Genomic DNA, 18,241 nt, shown 5'->3' on the forward strand with positions numbered 1-18,241 from the left:
AATGGTATGAATTTATTTCTGATGCCCTTTGCCTTTGGGTGGGGAAACATTTCCAGAATGGGGAGGAATTGTCTTAGTATCTTACCTTTTCAAATGTTAAAGAGTTCAGTTGTTCTGGAGAAGTTCTTTGGCCTGTGTTGTACAGCAGATCAGACTAGATGACCACAGTGGTCCCTTTGGCCTTGAAGTCTATAAATTATCTCTTGAGTGCTCTTAGTGTGTATAAAGAAAAGGAGTACTTGTGGCACCTTAGAGACTAACAAATTTATTAGAGCATAAGCTTTCATGCTCTAATAAATTTGTTAGTCTCTAAGGTGCCACAAGTACTCCTTTTCTTTTTGCGAATACAGACTAACACGGCTGCTACTCTGATTAGTGTGTATAGTGCTTCATGGGCATATGGGATAAGGTCACAGCATTTGTTAGAAGTGCCATGTGCTAGATGCAGTTTCAGAGGGTTAATACTTTGGAATGATACAGCCGTGAACAGTCTCTCATTTTAAAATATGGCTCTGAATGTGTTGTGCTGTTTATAGCCATTGTGAGTTTGGTAACTTCTTTTTACCTCTGCAAATTGTGTGTGACTGTACTGAGACTTGATTACAATGAGTTTGTTAGTACTTGTGGCACCTTAGAGACTAACACTTATTAGAGTCTTTTTTTTTTTTTAAAACAGAATAACTTCACAATAACCTGAACTACTTGTATTTTGTAATGCTTTGAGACAACTTGGTAGTTTCTAATGCACTAGGAATCATAGGACTGAAAAGGACCTCAAGAGGTCATCTAGTGCAGTCCCCTGCACTCATGGCAGGATTAAATATTATCTAGACCATTCTTGTCAGGTGTTTGTCTCACTTGCTTTTAAAAATCTCCAATGATGGAGATTCCACAACCTCCCTAGGCAATTTATTCCAGTGTTTTATTCAAAATGTCTCATGTTTGAATAAAGGGCTGACAGTCTCTTCCATTTTCCTTGTCCATTTTAAATGGATGTTTGACTGAAAGGCTTATGCACTACTTGCCTTTTTTTACCTAAGAATTTTTCTTGCATTTTCTTTATCCTTTCTCGTAGTTGTAGAATTTAAGGCCAGAAGGGACCACAAGATCATCTAGTCTGACCTGTTGTGTATAAATTTACTGAGAGATGCCTAGATGATTCTAGCCAGTGACTGTGCCGTGTGCTGCAGAGGAAGATGAAACCCCCCCCAAGGTCACTGCCAATCTGGCTTGGAGGAAAATTCTTTCCAGGCCTCTCATATGGCGATCAGTTAGACCCCGAGCCTCCGAGCAAGAATCAGACAGCTAAGGGCCAGAAAGACATTTATCAGGACCACCTCAGAGCACTGGCTTACCCTGTCCAGAGTCCCATCTCCAGCTGTGGCCATTTCCGATGCCTCAGAAGAAGGAGGCAAACTCATGCCAACAGTCCCAAATTGTGAATACACTGTGGAAGAATTCCCTTTCTGACCCCTCCGGGTAACCTTATGAAGCCCTGAAGCATGCGATTTGAGGAACATAAGACATGAACCAGAAGGGACCCCCAGGGCTGCTGAGCCCAGCCCCCCACCACTACAGGCAACCCTGTCATCTAATTCCACTCATAAATTTGTCAAGCTCTGTCTTAAAGCTAGTTAGATTGTTTGCTCTCTCAGCTCCTTTTGGGAGTCAGTTCCAGAATATCACTTCTTATGATTAGAAACCTTTTAATTTTTAGCCTAAACTTATTAGTGAACAATTTATACCCATTTATTCTTGTGCAAGTATTGTCCTTTCACTTAAATAGCCCTTCATCCTCCCTAGTGTTTACCCCCCTAATGTATTTATAGAAAGCAATCCTATCCTGTCAGCCTTTTAGGCCCTCTGTTCCCCTGATCATTCTAGTAATTCTTCTCTGTACCTGTTTCTATCTAAATTGGGCTTTCTTGAATATGGGTGACAAGAATTCCAGATGAGATCTTACTAGTGCCTTATACAATGGTATTAGTACTTTCTTGTGTCTACTGGAAATACCTCGCCTGGATCCTATTTGCTTTTTTTCCATGGCTGAATCACATTGGTGGCTCATAATTGCCCTGTGATCGACCAACATACCCAGGTCTCTCCCCTCCTCTCTCACTTGTAACTGATGAGCCCCCAGTTAATATATAGCAGAAATTCTTGTTGTTAGTCGCTATGTGCATGACCTTGCAGTTTGTACTATTCCATTTCATCCCATTTCTATCTCTTTTTGTACCTGGACAGTTTTCCATTTCATCCTGTCGTCTGGCTTATTTAACTGTCCAAACCCTATAAAACAAGCAGAATCATTTAGAGACTCATTCTGTGCAAGTTTTAGTAACTGAAGTAAGTATTACAAGGTTTGTAATGATCATCTTTTTAATGAGCATGTTTGTAATGACAGACCTATTTATAATTTTATAATAGAAAGAGCCAGTACTCTCACTTGGTAAAACTTTTAGAGTGGTGTCCATCTATTCTTGAAGGAGGAGGATCAGAATGATGTTGGAAATAACAATGAATGCTGATGCTCTGTAATGTGGTGATGGAACGTTGACAGGTGTTTGAGAATCAGTGGAGAGAATTACTCTGAGAAGCTACAGATCCTAAATAAATTTTCTTAAAAAAAAACAAAAACAAAAAAACCATGATTTGATTTCACTGTGTCTAGTCAATCAAAGTGCATGGCAGTTTCAACCTGAAAAATATATGTAGCACTGGGGGAAGGGAAATAAATGTTGAAGAGCAGCTACCTTGTCTCTGGAGAATTTTAATAAATAGTAAAAACAAAACCATTAGAATAGATCTTATTAACAAGGATCTGTTATCTATTTCTTCTTTCATCCTATGTACACAGCCTCTCAGTTTGTGCCATAAGTTTGAACTATTCATCTAACATCACTCAGAATGCAGGGAAGCATTTGTTAATGATGAATTTGAGCAACAGTGTTCAAACATGGCAGAGAAGGGCACTTGGCTAGCTTGTGGAGAATAAGAAGAGAAATACTTAATTTTTGAACTACCTTTTCTCTCATATTTTGAATTCCACTAGTGCAATGTAACAAACTAACATTGTTCCCAAAGCCAGAAATCCTGGAGTTATCCTTGATTCAGAGCTTGCTTTCGCCTCACTTGTTCGTAACTCTCCTCTGGAAAGTTTGGCTACCTTTAGCCGGTCCCTCCTAAATTTCTTATTCTTTCTATATTCTCGGCCTGTTTTGACTATTGTGACTTCTTAAGTTCCTTCTTGCAAGACCTTAATTGCATCTCTTTGCTTCTCATGGGGCCAGATTTACCAGTGTTCATCACCCACAATTGGGGCCAGATGCTCAAAAGAGCTCAGCACACAATGTGTAGAGGTCTCTCGAAAATCTGGCCCCTTATTTTGGTGTCTAAAAGGAGGCTGAGCGCTGTTGAAAATCTCTCCAAGCCTATTCACTTCACAGCCCTGAAATGTCATTCCTTAGCTTCATCTTTGCTTTTCCATCCCCATCTCATCCTGGTGCCTTCCCCCTCCGTTCCTACAGCTAGGGATGGCATGTTCCTGCTCTTTGTTCACAAATGTGGGGGTGGAGTGGAGCAAGGATAGTATGGACGAATGTAAAGGTGTAGCTGAATGACCCGAAGGAGTGAAATGTTATGAAGGGGCTTGTAGGTTTTAGTGCATGAGATGAGATCTGGATATGTAACATGACTGGTTCTGGCTGCAGAATGTGAGGAGGAAAGGCCTTCTCTTCCTGTTCCATGTTCAATGGGAAGGTGGTTTTTAACCCTCAGAGGAGTCACGTGCTCCCAATAGTAAGAATGAAGGCAAACAACCAAACTAGCATTAAGATGGAGTTTAATAAATTTAGAAATGAGATTATATGATGGAATTGCCTGCATCGGCAAGAGCCTGGATTCAGTGGCAAGAGACTGGCATGGACCTCCTGGATCACTAACTTGTATCGCACAACCATTTCTGCTGTGTATCTGATGTGACATTTTTAATACTCTTAATGGCTTTATGGACATGGACAAAAAAATTCAATCACAGATTGAGAGATATAATTGTTGGGGCATTTGCTAACTGAATCTTCTAGCTTTTTAAAAGAAGCTCTATTTATTCCTAGAAGAATCATTTACAAGTGAACAGCTAAGAAAGTGAATGCTGCTCCTTCCACAAGTGTATAATAGACTATCACCCTGTATTTTATCATCCATTTTCAAAAAATGTGCATAGGGCCAACTTTGTCCCTCCTGAATTGTATATAGTTAAGTGGAGCTACATGCCTGCGTGTAAGAGCAGAATTTGGCTCACACTGAAATATGCTCAGGTGACAGTTACCTATTGTATGAAATATCATGGTTCAAAACATTTGAGTTCGATCCTGGTTTTATTTAATCATGTTGCTGGATTTACAGTCTAACAGGTATATCCAGCTCCATGCAAAGTGTTTTTTTTTTTTCCTTCAGCTATTCAGCTGATAATGGTAGTGCTGCTGACATGCAGTTGAGAATGGGCTGCTTAGTTGGCTTATTATCTAAAAATCATTACTGTTTGCTGCAGATGGAGTAAGCTCCCAGGTATTCTCACCATCCTAGAGGTACTCTACTAGCTCCTTCATGAATTTAAATGACATTTAAGATACAAATCCAAAGAAGCAATTAGTAAGTTTTGATTCATGTTTTACCAGCTGGCTAGGTTAAATCTGATCAATTTTATTTTGGGCAGATAAGAATTCTGATGGAAGAAGAGTTAGAAAAATCAATGCACACAAAATAGCCAAATAGATTAAAAGAGTAATTAACTTATTGATTAAAACTAACAGTAGATAGCAAATGCCTCTCTGAATCCTCTGTTAGGGTGGAACAGAAAACCAGTTGAGCACAGTATAATTGTACTTGAATTATCCAAGTAAAGATTAAGCAGTACCGTACATCCATGCTCATGTTTTCTCCTGCTGTTGTACAAGGGTAGATATCAATATATGTGCTCCGTAGCCCAAATAACCAAAAAATGATGAAGGTGGATTCAAAGAATAAATTTAATACAGATTATTAGATACGTTAAAATGGCCAAGATTTTTTTTTTGGCGGGGGGGGTGGAAGGGTAAGATTCATAGATATTAAGGTCAGAAGGGACCATTCTGATCTAGTCCGACCTCCTGCACAGTGCAGGCCACAGAATCTCACCCACCCACTCCTACCAAAAACCTCACCTATGTCTGAGCTATTGAAGTCCTCAAATCGTGGTTTAAAGACTTCAAGGAGCAGAGAAGCCTCCCTCGAGTGACTCGTGCCCCATGCTACAGAGGAAGGCGAAAAACCTCCAGGGCCTCTCCAGTCTGCCCTGGAGGAAAATTCCTTCCTGACCCCAAATATGGCAATCAGCTAAACCCTGAGCATATGGGCAAGATTCACCAGACAGATACTACAGAAAATTCTTTCCTGGGTAACTCAGATCCCATCCATCTAATATCCCATCTCAGGGGATTAGTCCTATTTACCCTGAATATTTAAAGATCAATTACATACCAAAAATCACATTATCCCATCATACCATCTCCTCCATAAACTTCTTGAGTTTAATCTTAAAGCCAGATAGATCTTTTGCCCCCACTGCTTCCCTTGGAAGGCTATTCCAAAACTTCACTCCTCTGATGGTTAGAAACCTTTGTCTAATTTCAAGTCTAAGCTTCCTGGTGGCCAGTTTATACCCATTTGTTTTTGTGTCCACATTGGTGCTGAGCTGAAATAATTCCTCTCCCTCTCCTGTATTTATCTCTGATATTTATAGAGAGCAATCATATCTCCCCTCAACCTTCTTTTATAGTTAGGCTAAACAAGCCCAGCTCCTTAAGTCTCCTTTCATAAGACAAGTTTTCCATTCCTCGGATCATCCTAGTAGCCCTTCTTTGTACCTGCTCCAGTTTGAATTCATCCTTCTTAAACATGGGAGACCAGAACTGCACACAGTATTCTAGGTGAGGTCTCACCGGTGCCTTGTATAACGGTACTAAAACCTCCTTATCCCTACTGGAAATGCCTCTCCTGATGCATCCCAAAACCGCATTAGCTTTTTTCACAGCCATATCACATTGGCAGCTCATTGTCATCCTATGATCAACCAATACTCCAAGGTCCTTCTCCTCTTCCGTTACTTCTAATTGATGCATCCAATTTATAACAAATTCTTATTAATCCCTAAATGCATAGCCATACACTTCTCACTATTAAATTTCATCCTATTACTATTACTCCAGTTTACAAGGTCATCCAGATCCTCCTGTATAATATCCCGATCCTTCTCCGAATTGGCAATACCTCCCAGCTTTGTATCATCTGCAAACTTTATTAGCACACTCCCACTTCTTGTGCCAAGGTCAGTAATAAAAAGATTAAATATGATTGGTCCCAAAACCGATCCCTGAGGAACTCCACTGGTAACCTCCCTCCAACCTGACAGTTCGCCTTTCAGTAGGACCCGTTGCAGTCTCCCCTTTAACCAATTCCTTATCCACCTTTTGATGTTCATATTGATCCCCATCTTCTCCAATTTAACTAATAATTCCCCATGTGGCACGGTATCAAATGCCTTACTGAAATCTAGGTAAATTAGATCCACTGCATTTCCTTTATCTAAAAAATCTGTTACCTTTTCAAAAAAGGAGATTAGGTTGGTTTGGCACGATCTACCTTTTGTAAAACCATGTTGTATTTTGTCCCATTTACCATTGACTTCAATGTCCTTAACTAATTTCTCCTTCAAAATTTTTTCCAGGACCTTGCATACTACAGATGTCAAACTAACTGGCCTGTAGTTACCCGGATCACTTTTTTTTCCTTTCTTAAAAATAGGAACTATATTAGCAATTCTCCAATCATTCGGTACTACTCCTGAGTTTACAGTTTCATTAAAAATTCTTGCTAATGGGCTTGCAATTTCAGGTGCCAATTCCTTTAATATTCTTGGATGAAGATTATCTGGGCCCCCCGATTTAGTCCCATTAAGCTGTTTCAGTTTTGCTTCTACCTCAGATATGGTAATATCTATTTCCATATCCTCATTCCCATTTGTTATGCTACCATTATCCCCAAGATCCTCTTTAGCCTTATTAAAGACTGAGGCAAAGTATCTGTTTAGATATTGGGCCATGCCTAGATTATCTTTAACCTTCACTCCATCCTCAGTGTTTAGTGGCCCCACTTCTTCTTTCTTAGTTTTCTTCTTATTTATATGGCTATAGAACCTTTTACTATTGGTTTTAATTCCCTTCACAAGGTCCAACTCTACTCGACTTTTAGCCTGTCTCACTTTATCCCTACATGTTCTGACCTCAATTAGGTAGCTTTCCTTGCTAATCCCTCCCATCTTCCACTCCCTGTATGCTTTCTGCTTCTTCTTAATCACCTCTCTAAGATGTTTGCTCATCCAGCTCGGTCTACAACTCCTGCCTATGAATTTTTTCCCCTTTCTTGGGATACAGCTTTCGATAGCTTCTGCAGCTTTGATTTAAAGTAATCCCAGGCCTCCTCTACCTTTAGATCCATAAATTCTTCAGTCCAATCTACTTCCCTAACTAGTTTCCTTAATTTTTGAAAGTCAGCCCTTTTGAAATCAAAACCTCTGGTTGCAGATTTATTTTTGTTAATCCTTCCATTCAGTTTGAATTGAATTAGCTTATGATCACTTGAGCCAAGATTGTCCCCTACAACCATTTCTTCTATGAGGTCTTCGCTACTCACCAAAATTAAATCTAAAATGGCATCCCCTCTAGTCGGTTCAGCAACTACTTGATGAAGGAATTCATCAGCTATCGCATCTAGGAAAATCTGATCCCTATTATTATTACTAGCACTGGTCCTCCAGTCTATATCTGGGAAGTTAGTCTCCCATGATCACGCAGTTTCCATTAGTATTTACTTGATTAAAAACCATTAAAAAGGGCTCTATCCATATCCAAATTAGATCCCGGAGATCTATAGCACACCCCAAGCACTATCGTAGGAGAGGCTTTACTAGTTATCTTCCCCAGTGTAATTTTTCCCCAGAAGGACTCTGTCTTATCCATTGCATCGCTTCTTATTTCTTTACATTCTACCTCATCATCGATATACAATGCTACTCCACCCCCTTTACCTTTGTTTCTGTCTTTCCTAAAGATCACATACCCTTCAATACCTGTAGTCCAGTCATGACTACTATTCCACCATGTTTCTGTTATCCCTATAATATCTGGTTTCACTTCCTGCACCAGTAGCTCTAGTTCCTCCATTTTGTTACCTAGGCTCCTCGCATTGGTGTACAAACACCTTAATTTTTGCTGTTTGGCCTCGCTCACATTTTGTGCCCTATTAGGCACAGTCATTCTACAGCCAGCATAACCTATTAGACTAGTATCCACACCGCCCTCGCTCCTTATATACATTCTCCTACCCACGGCTGTATCCTTTATTTAGTCTTCTTCCCTCTCAATGCTAAAATCTGGTGTGGAGATTACCTGGACATCTCCCAACCATCTCCCCCAAATTCCTAGTTTAAAGCTCTCTTTATCAGTTGTGCCAGCCTTGATCCTAGAAGTCTATTTCCTTCCCTACTCAGATGAAGTCCATTCAGAGAGAACTGTCCTCTGTCCATGAATGCCTCCCAGTGGCCATATATCCCAAAGCCCTCCTTATAGCACCACTGCCTAAGCCATCTGTTGACAGTCAATCTTGTCACACCTTTGTTGCCCTTCTCTAGGTAGAGGAAGGATCCCACTAAAAATCACCTGAGCCTCAATTTCCTTCAGCGTCTTCCCCAGACTAGCATAGTCTCCCTTAATACTTTCCAGCGAGAATCTAGCCGTATCATTTGTTCCCACATGAAAGATAATTAGGGGATTCTTTCCCGCTCCCTTTAGGATCCTTTTCAACCTCAGGTCTACATCCCGTATCTTAGCACCCGGAAGGCAGCACACCCTTCTATTCTCTGGATCTATTCTTCTCAATAAAGAGTCCCCTATCACATAGACCTGCCTTTTCCTGGTGACAGTGCTATTCTCCAGTCTCTCCCCTGTTCCCTCCGGCTGCAAGTTCTTTCCATTCCTATTTTCCCTTATGATCCTCTTCAACCCATCCTGTATCCTCTTGGGGCTCATATTTGGTGTAGTCTCCCTCGACTCTTCTGGTTTTCCTATAGGACTAGCCTCTCTTCTCTTCTCTCTTACCCTTCCACCTTCAACAAGTACCTGCTGAGCCCCTTCTTCATTTCCAACTCTGCAAACCTATTCCTAAACTCTAGTTCTCCTTCACTAGCCCATCTTTTCCTCTGCCTGGTTCTTTGAGTCACATGTTTCCACTGACCACTTTTCTCACCCAGGCTCCCCTCAAAGTTCCCCAGCCCTGCTTCCATCTGAGAGTCTGCGCTTTTCCCTTCAGATACCTCATATCTTTGCTCCATCATCTGCTCAAACCCCTTCCTAAACTCAACCAGACTTTCCACCTGCATCTCCAAACCTCGGATCTTTTCTCCATCAGCTCTATCAGACAGCATTTCATGCAGAAAAAACTCTTACCAGGTCCCCTCTCCAGGATCATGTACATACCACAGCTCCCACATCCAGTCATCCTCAATGTGTCTTCCACTCCAGGAGTCATTCCCACAGCTGCCTCCGTATCTGTCATCGCCTTCCCACCTACGTCCTGTTAATCTGGGAAACACAAGCCACACCAAAAAGACCCTCCTGCCCCGCAAAAGCAAACCCCAAACAATCACCACAATATAAACTCCCTTGTTTAATAGCTTTGTTTGCTAGCTCCTATGCCACTGCAGCTGTCAGTGCTGCTGCCAGACTGGCTGGCTACCTTTATAGGACCTCTAGTCAGAAAAGCCCCGCCCCCTAATCAGGGTTCAGCTTCTCTCCCAGCACAAAGCCCCGCCCCCTAATCAGGGTTCAGCTTCTCTCCCAGCACAAAGCCCCTACAAGCCTCTACACACACACACACACACACACACACACACACTCTCTCTCTCTAAAAATACAAAACCAAGTACAACTACCTTCTCCAACAGAACTCCCACTCAAACTCCCCTGTTTACAGCTCTGTTTGCTGGCTCTTGTGCCGCTGCAGCTGCAGTAAGGGGTAGTTGTATACCCATCCCTACCTATATTTCTTCTAGCTGTCACTCAGGTTTTGCAGGGGCCTTCGTCATGGATGCCATCTTGGTTTCTCCTGTTCTCTATGTGTGTACACAGTTAAGTTAGACCAAAGTCTTTGGATTAATATAGGTGTATCTGGGTGAAAACTAATGGCCTGTGTTATACAGGAGGTCAGTAGGGTTGCCAACTTTCTAATTCCAGAAAACTTAACACCCTTCCCTGCCCCTTCCCAGAGGCACCCCCCCTGCTCACTCCATCCCCCCTCCCTCTTTGCTTGCTCTTCCCCCTCCGCCCCCCCCATGTGCTCATTTTCACTGCAAGGCCCAAACAGGGCCTGTTTTGACAGATGTATTCTGCTAAATTCAAGTTTTATTTGTTACAGGACGCTCGAGTTGTCGGCAAAATAGTCAAAAAGGGTAATTTTAAAAAAAATGAAATTTCACAAAGGTTTTCACGATTCTTTCCCTCCCCTCTTCCCATTTTTTGTAAACAGCTCCATGTTTTTTATTCACTAAAGTGATGGTAATTTTATGTGTGGAATTAGGACCGCACATTATCAGGGCTGCAGTGAGTCTGTTAAAGCCCACTCCTGAAGCCCAAATACAAATCCATAGAGCACAGCCACTGAAATGCACACCTGTCCAGATACCTATATAAATAAATCTGTAGAAAGTGACTCCCACACCTACGTGTAGATACACACATGTATTCATGTGTACACATCTAGCATGCACTAACACATCTACTTCCACATTATGTAATATTACAATTGTTGTTTAGTGCCTAGAGACCCCAACTAAGATCAGGGCTCCAGGGTGGTAGGTGCTGGACATACACATAAAAAGAGAGAACGTGCAACAAAGAGTTTATAATGTAGCTAGACAAAGGTGGGAGGATAAAGGTATGATCCATCAGCTTTTCTGCAATTGCTAGTCAACAACATTCACTTTTTAAGAAATAATATATTTCTTTTAGAGTTTCCTTCTCTTTTAAAAACTTGTTATGAAATGAATACGCACATATTTTATGTCATGGGTATGCAGGGGGAAGCAGAAGGCTACAGGAGCATGAGGATGTGGGGGGCACAGGGTTGTATAGGGAAATAATGGGAGAGCAGCAGTGTGTGGAGGTGAATGGGGTGCAGGGCTGTGAGGGACATGGGGATGGCGTCTCTGACAGGTGGAGAGGATGGGTGGGAGAGCACTGTAAGGGGTACAGGGATGGGATGGGGGGAAGGATGCAGTGAGGGGGAAGGGGGGTGAGATGGAGAGGGATGCAGTGAGGGAGGTGGGGAGTGGGATGGGGAGGGATGCAATGATGGAGGGGGGGTTAGAATGGGGAGGGATGCAGTGAGGGGAATGGAGGTGTAGCCCCATTCCCAGTACTCGGGGAACTTCTGGGTGCCGGAGATGGGATGACAGACAGACGGTGATTCGCCTCAGGGCATGCGTCGCAGCTTGAGCCCAGCCACACGAGGAGCGCAAGAAGAGGCAGCGGGCAGCAGTGGGAGAAGTGCTCACCATGCAACCCCTCAACAATCACCTGTTGACCACTCACGAGTCGTGCTAGTTCCTCCCCTGCCCTGATCCAGCCAATGGGAACTGCGCTGGGGGATGGGGTGGCATGTGGACCCCCCTGACCACCCCTCTGGCTAGGAGCTGGACATGCTGGCTGCTTTCTGGCCTGGAAGCTAGCAGTGCAGTGGCTAGCGGGGAGAACTGCCAGCCCCACTGTGTGGTGCAGTGGCGCCGCCAACCAGTCAATGGCCGCTGACCGGAGCTGCCAGGATCCCTTTTTGATCACGTGTTCGGGTCCAAAACTGGACACCTGGTCACCCTCAAGGTCAGACTACATGGTCTGACAATCCCTTCTGGCCTTAAATTCTATGAATTGGGATTCCTCTTACAGCCCCTCTCTGTCCCATGTGATTTTTTTCCTGTTTATATATTTATTAGAACTGGTTTAAATCTTTTAATACATTTTTTTTAGTATAAAATGAAAGTTTTCACCATATTGCTTTGAATTAAAGTATTCAGGATTTCCTCAAACTGGTAAAACCTTAACTGGAGTACTGGGTTGAGTACTGCACCACATTTTGGGAAAGTTGTAGACAAACTGGAGAAAGTTCAGAGGAGAACAATAAAAATGATTAAAAGTCTAGCAGAAACAACCTCTGAGGAATGATTGAAAAAAAAAAACCCACCTGGGTTTGTTTAGTCTGGAGAAGAGATGACTGAGGGGGGACGTGATAAAGTCTTCAAGTAAAAGGTTCTTATAAAGAGGAAGGTGACAAATTTTTCTCCGTAACCACTGAAGACAGGACAAGAAGCAATGGGCTTAAACTGCAGTAAGGGAGATTTAAGTTAGACATTAAGAAAAACTTCCTAATTGTCAGGATAGTTGAGCATTGGAACAAATTAGGTAGGAAGATTGTAGAATCTCTGTCATGGGATGTTTTTAAGAACAGGTTAGACAAACCCCTATCAGGGATGGTCTAACGCTTAGTCCTGCCTCAGTTCAGGGGACTGGACTAGATGACCTATCGCTCTCCCTTACAGTCCTATGTTTCTGTGACTCTGTGAAACTTTTGGTTTAAAATGATTTTTTTCTGTTTTTGGCTGTCAAAACCAAGCAAAATTTAAATGAAAACCCCCACTTTTTTTCCCTCAGGAATACAAATCTTTTTCTCAGTCAGTCCTAATATTTGCACAATAATTCCTGGCCCTGATGGACATATTGTGCTATATCATTGCTAACTGGTGTGTGTCGCTATCCTAGGGCTTATTTGGGTGGCTCAGAGTTGTTGGAGCTGCTTTGCTTCCTTCCCTCAACCGAAAACAGTGAGGCAAAATGAAAGAATGCTTAAAATGTTGCACTGTTCTTTTTGTATCCTATGCTGGTGCTAGACATCAACCTACACATGGTCACTTGTAGTTAAAAAGTAATTATTGGAGAAATCTGCCAATGAATGACAGAGCCACTCGCTTGCTGCAAATGGATAGATTCAATAATGTCCTTTAGGCAAGTCTCAGAGCAGCATGTGTGTAGGCAAGACTTGGTCTATGTTGATGTTAATTCGCTTTACTCCTGTTTATCTTGAAGGCTGGTGGGATAGCTGGTATGTGCGTTGATTTGATATTATTCCCTCTGGATACCATAAAAACCCGATTGCAGAGTCCCCAAGGATTTAAGAAGTCTGGTGGCTTTCGCGGCATCTATGCTGGTGTTCCTTCTGCTGCTGTAGGATCCTTTCCGAATGGTAAAAACTGTGTGGATTGTGCTTGTGTTAATCCCTGGTCTTCCTCTAGGGGGATGGCATAGTCAAGTGTGTGTAAAGGGTGATCCTATCCTTTCTCTGCCAGGCTCCCATCCTGCTAGCAGCTCCACGTAGGACCCCCGTTGAAGTTATGAGGTTTTCTGTGGGTGCAGGGTCCAGCTGGGTGTGTGCACCATCATAATGATGACCCCAATGTAGACTTGCTGCACTGTACCTGAAAAAATCACACCATTGCACGCCCCATTTTGCACTAGTGCAGTGTGCCAATATTAGTGGATTGCACCAGTGCAACTAAATCGATGTAATCAAAGTGGTGCAAAGTTATCTAATGTAGGATTCCCAAAAGATAAATCCTTCTCTCTCTTTCTGATATATCTACAAATGCTAACGACTGGTGGTGCTGCTTTGTGTTTCACAATTCAGATTCCTATGCACCATCATGGTGATGCCACCGTTTCCAGATACTCTTCTGGAAGTCTCAATGCCATTCTTTTCATTGTCTCTGCACTTAAAGATCCAATTTTTGTCTTTACACTGTGGAAGCTGTTCCTCTCCCCTTCCATCTTTCTCTGCTGACCTTCAGACAACTAGCAGGACTTTTCATTGGTGGCACTTTCTCAACAGGAGTAGGTGCTCTTCAGCGTTAACCCTAACGGCAAGGAGCTCCCTCCCTAATACTCAAAAAGAAAAGGAGTACTTGTGGCACCTTAGAGACTAACAAATTTATTAGAGCATAAGCTTTCGTGAGCTACAGCTCACTTCATCGGATGCATTTGGTGGAAAAAACAGAGGAGAGATTTATAAATCTCTCTTCTGTTTTTGAGCTGTAGCTCACGAAAACTTATGCTCTAATAAATTTGTTAGTCTCTAAGGTGCCACAAGTACTCCTTTTCTTTTTGCGAATACAGACTAACACGGCTGCTACTCTGAAACCTCCCTAATACTCTATCATGTCTATATTAGCTGGAGAGGAAGGATGGTTCAGTGATTGGGGGGGATTCGGAAGATCTGGGTTCAATTCCTTGCTCTGTGACAGGCTTCCTTTCTGAGACCTACAGCTGGTCACTTGGTCTTCTCAGTCCCCCATCTGTAAAATCAGGATCTAGCACTGCTCTATTTCACAGGGGTATTGTGAGGATAAATCCATTAAAGGTTGCGGAGTGCTCACATACTACAGTAATGGGGACGTGTAAATACCATAGACCATGGGTTCTCAACCTTTTTCTTTCTGAGCCCTCCCCAACATGCTATAAAAACTCCACAGCTCACCTGTTCCACAATAACTGGTTTTCTGCTTATAAAAGCCGGGGCGGCGTTAGGGGGTAGCAAGCAGAGCAGCTGCCTGGGGCCCTATGCCACAGGGGCCCCCACAAAGCTATATTGCCTAAGCTTTCGGCTTCAGCCCCAGGTGGAGGGGCTCAGGGCCCTGGGCTTTAGCCCATGCAGTGGGGCTTCGGCTTTCTGCCCTGTTCCCCAGCGAGTCTAACACTGGCCCTGCTTGGCAGACCCCCTGAAACCTGCTCACGGCCCCCCAGGAACTCCGGAACCCAGTTGAGAACCACTGCCATAGACAGACGGACAACCCCTGTTCCTTTGTCACATCTCCCTTTTCATGGCCCCCGTTGCCACTTTCTTCCTGTTTCCAGCAGCACCCACAATGTGCTAAGCATTATCCAAATATAAAAGATGGCACAGTCCCCATCCTGGAGACTCTTGCCTTTAACTCCTGGCCATGTCTGACTGCAGTGATCATGAATATGAACGCTCCAAGGGTGTCTTGTGTATGTGCTCCCCTCTGGTCTTTAAGAGCCAAATTCTAGCAGGGAATGTTCTCTTTTTTTTTTCTGGGGGGAGAAATAAATAATTATAAGTCATTTAGGAACTGAGGGAAGTTTTGAGGAGGCCTTTTGAAATTGGCTCTGTCTTTCAGAAACAAAGCAAAATAGTTCTAGTGTCTGAAGAAAAATGTTTGCAATTCCTGAGATCTGTTTACTCTCTTCCTCTTTGCAAAATGAAGTCCAGCTAGGCTGTCACGTTTGTAAATATTAAGTTCACAGACCAATCCACTGACACCTTCAAATGTTCCATGTCCTTCAAAAGATGATATAAAAATTTTCTGTTCTTTATCTTTTCTGCTTTTGTTATCTCCTTTTGAGGCGATAAGCATCTTTTGATTAACTGCAGAAGGCAATACATGCAGCCTTTTTGCACAATTAAAATCTGTTCCCCCGTGAGAGATGTCAGCTTTTTCAGGATTTGCATCTCTAACATCTGAGTTGGGATTTATCTCTTGCTGCAGTGTAAGACCAAAAACTTAAATTATCTTGAAGAATACGAGTAACCCTCAATGTGCTAGGAAGCAAATGCAAGACACCTGTTAGTACAGAAAAACTGTTGCCACTTCAGTGCCGGGTTTGCCCTTCTTCCCTTCTCTCATAGTACATTGGTACACTTGGATTGGTTTTCTGTGTTATGAGATTAGGCCTATTACAAAATAACTGTTCCTTGCCCATTGGATTACAGTGTAATGAATGTTTCAAGCTCTCAGGAGGATTTCATTTTCTTCCTCTCAAATGAATTGCTGCTGCTTCTGGAGCTAAACTGTAAAATAGGAGGCAGATTCTAGCCAGGAAGATGCTGCAATCAGATTTAAATGCTAGTAATGTTACTGAAGCAGTTGTTTCCTTAAAGGAGCTGATTTGTAATATCAATTGACCATTATACAATAAAGCACAGCCCCCACCTACAGTATTCTAGGACAAAAAAAAAAGAAAAGAAAAAGTTAAGACATGATTTTCCAAAAACTTCCAATTAGTCAGAGATACTATTTAGCCTTTTTACTTTTAAAATACTGTAATTGTAAACGTGGATTGAAGCCCTGGGCCCATTGAAATTGAAGGGAGTTTTGACCATGAGTGAAAGGGTATTGACCATGGAACTATGTTGGTAAGAAGGGTAGTACTGTTTTGGGGAATGTCTTGTCTCTGGATTACAGCATTTGGCTATTTTCTGGATTATAACCGTAAACTAGATTTGTTTGGATTATAACAGCAATCTGCTAATGCAGCTATAGAGATAGTTTGATGACTGAACTTTTTTTAAAATTTCAGCTGCTGCCTTTTTTATCACCTATGAATTTGTGAAGTCTGTGTTGGCTACTGCCACCCCTCTGTACCTGAGTCCAGTAACACACATGGCGGCTGCCTCCTTTGGAGAAGTAGTAAGTAACAGCTCTGTTTACTGCACATTCCTAGCAAGAGGAGAAGAAAAAAAAAACGGAAGTCTATGAGAACTGAATTTTAGTGGGAACCTTTTACTTGTTGATTGTTGAGCAGCAGGTTTAACAAGCCTGGTCTTTACAAAGCATTGATTGCAAAAATAGTTTACCAACATGTTTTCTAAAACTTCTGCGGGTTTGTTTTGTTATAAATGAAGTGTTGACATTGAGTAACAGTCTGGAAGCATAATGTAGCAAAATCTCACTCTGTGGGCAAGTTAGTGATAAGAAGATATGGTTGTCCTTTGGTTCATGAAAAATCCACAGAATCATTATTTCAGAGGTTCACCCTCTAGGGCGTGGCAGTGGGGATGTGCTGTTCTTCCCATGCCCCACCAGCTCCCAGTTCCAGGTCCACCAGTTGAAGCTTTGATAATAGTGTCATCGGAAGTGGATTGGGTTGGGTATCATTCAAAAGACTTTCCTATCACTTACTTACCCATGGAATGAGATTTTGCTACATTGTGCTTCCGGACTGTTACTCCCAGGAACACAGTGGTACCCAAACATGACACCACTAGAACTATGTAGCTATGTAGTCAAGAAAAAGTTTAAAAATCACAGTGCAAGATCGGTCCCTTGTGCATTGCATATCCAATACCCAAATACCACCTGCTGTAGTAGGCTAATTGTTAAATACCTGGGGGACAGTTCTGATAGATGAATGTGTTTAGGCTGGGATTTCAATGGACCCTAATGGAGCTAGGCATCTAACTCCCATTGACTTTCAATGCGGTTCAGTCTCCTAACTCCCCTCCCTTGGGCTTCTGTGAGAACCCCAGTCATAATCTTCTTACGTTATTTCAGCTCTGATTTACTCACTTCAGTGATGTTTTTTAAACTGATCCATTTAAAAAAAAATCTTGTGAAAATGTTCATGTCTGTGGCAATAAAATTACTTATTTCAGCTGTTTATAATGAAAGATTTCTGAATTCATTGGGTAAATGGCAAAGATTTCTGTAGGTCACTGGGGAGACATGCTTGTTCTCTAGTCTCAAGGAAAGGGGAAAACTGAATGGTCACTGAAGAATTATTCCTATCCAGAAGAAATTCAAGACACACACTGAAAGCTGATTGCTCTTCTTTTCAGTTCTTTCACCCACATCCTGAGTTTCACTGTTAGTAATGGGTGCGTGAAAATGACTAGATCCAAGGATTTATCAACTACATACATATCCAGTTATTCTGTCTCTCACTGGTAATGTTATGTTGTGATATGGTCTGAAACCTTTCATTAGTTCACTTTTTATTTATCATAGCTCCTAGGAGCCCCAGTCATGGGTCATTACCCCATTGTACTAGGCGCTGTACACATGACATTCCCTGCCCTAAAGAGCTTCCAAAAGTATAAGACAAAAGACAACACATGGACGCACAAGCAGATGGGTGTACAGGGAAACTAAGATAGTATTGGCCAGGATGGTAGGCTGTACATGCCCTGGGATATGTCTTACATTTTAATTGCTGTAAAATAGAATGTTTTCTCTCGGAAATCGAGAGTTTTGCAATTCAGCCACTTGAAAAAAGGGGCCAAAGGAAAAACTAGTCTGAGATTTCAAATG

General features: G+C 42.2%; 1 protein-coding gene across 3 annotated transcripts in view; it reads left to right on the forward strand.

Annotated features, from left to right (window-relative positions):
• Positions 1-18,241, forward strand: part of SLC25A26 (solute carrier family 25 member 26) — a 156,068-nt gene that overhangs the window by 2,468 nt on the left and 135,359 nt on the right. For 2 of the 3 annotated variants that reach the window (XM_038409094.2, XM_043518233.1), the window contains exons 2-3: positions 13,227-13,383; positions 16,512-16,621. In XM_038409094.2, coding sequence (XP_038265022.1) covers positions 13,227-13,383; positions 16,512-16,621 — 267 coding nt within the window. The remainder of the gene's footprint in view (positions 1-13,226; positions 13,384-16,511; positions 16,622-18,241) is intronic. The other variant, XM_038409097.2, reaches the window with a different exon arrangement.

This window comes from Dermochelys coriacea, chromosome 7 (genome assembly GCF_009764565.3).
Source record: "Dermochelys coriacea isolate rDerCor1 chromosome 7, rDerCor1.pri.v4, whole genome shotgun sequence".
Lineage (NCBI taxonomy): Eukaryota > Metazoa > Chordata > Testudines > Dermochelyidae > Dermochelys > Dermochelys coriacea.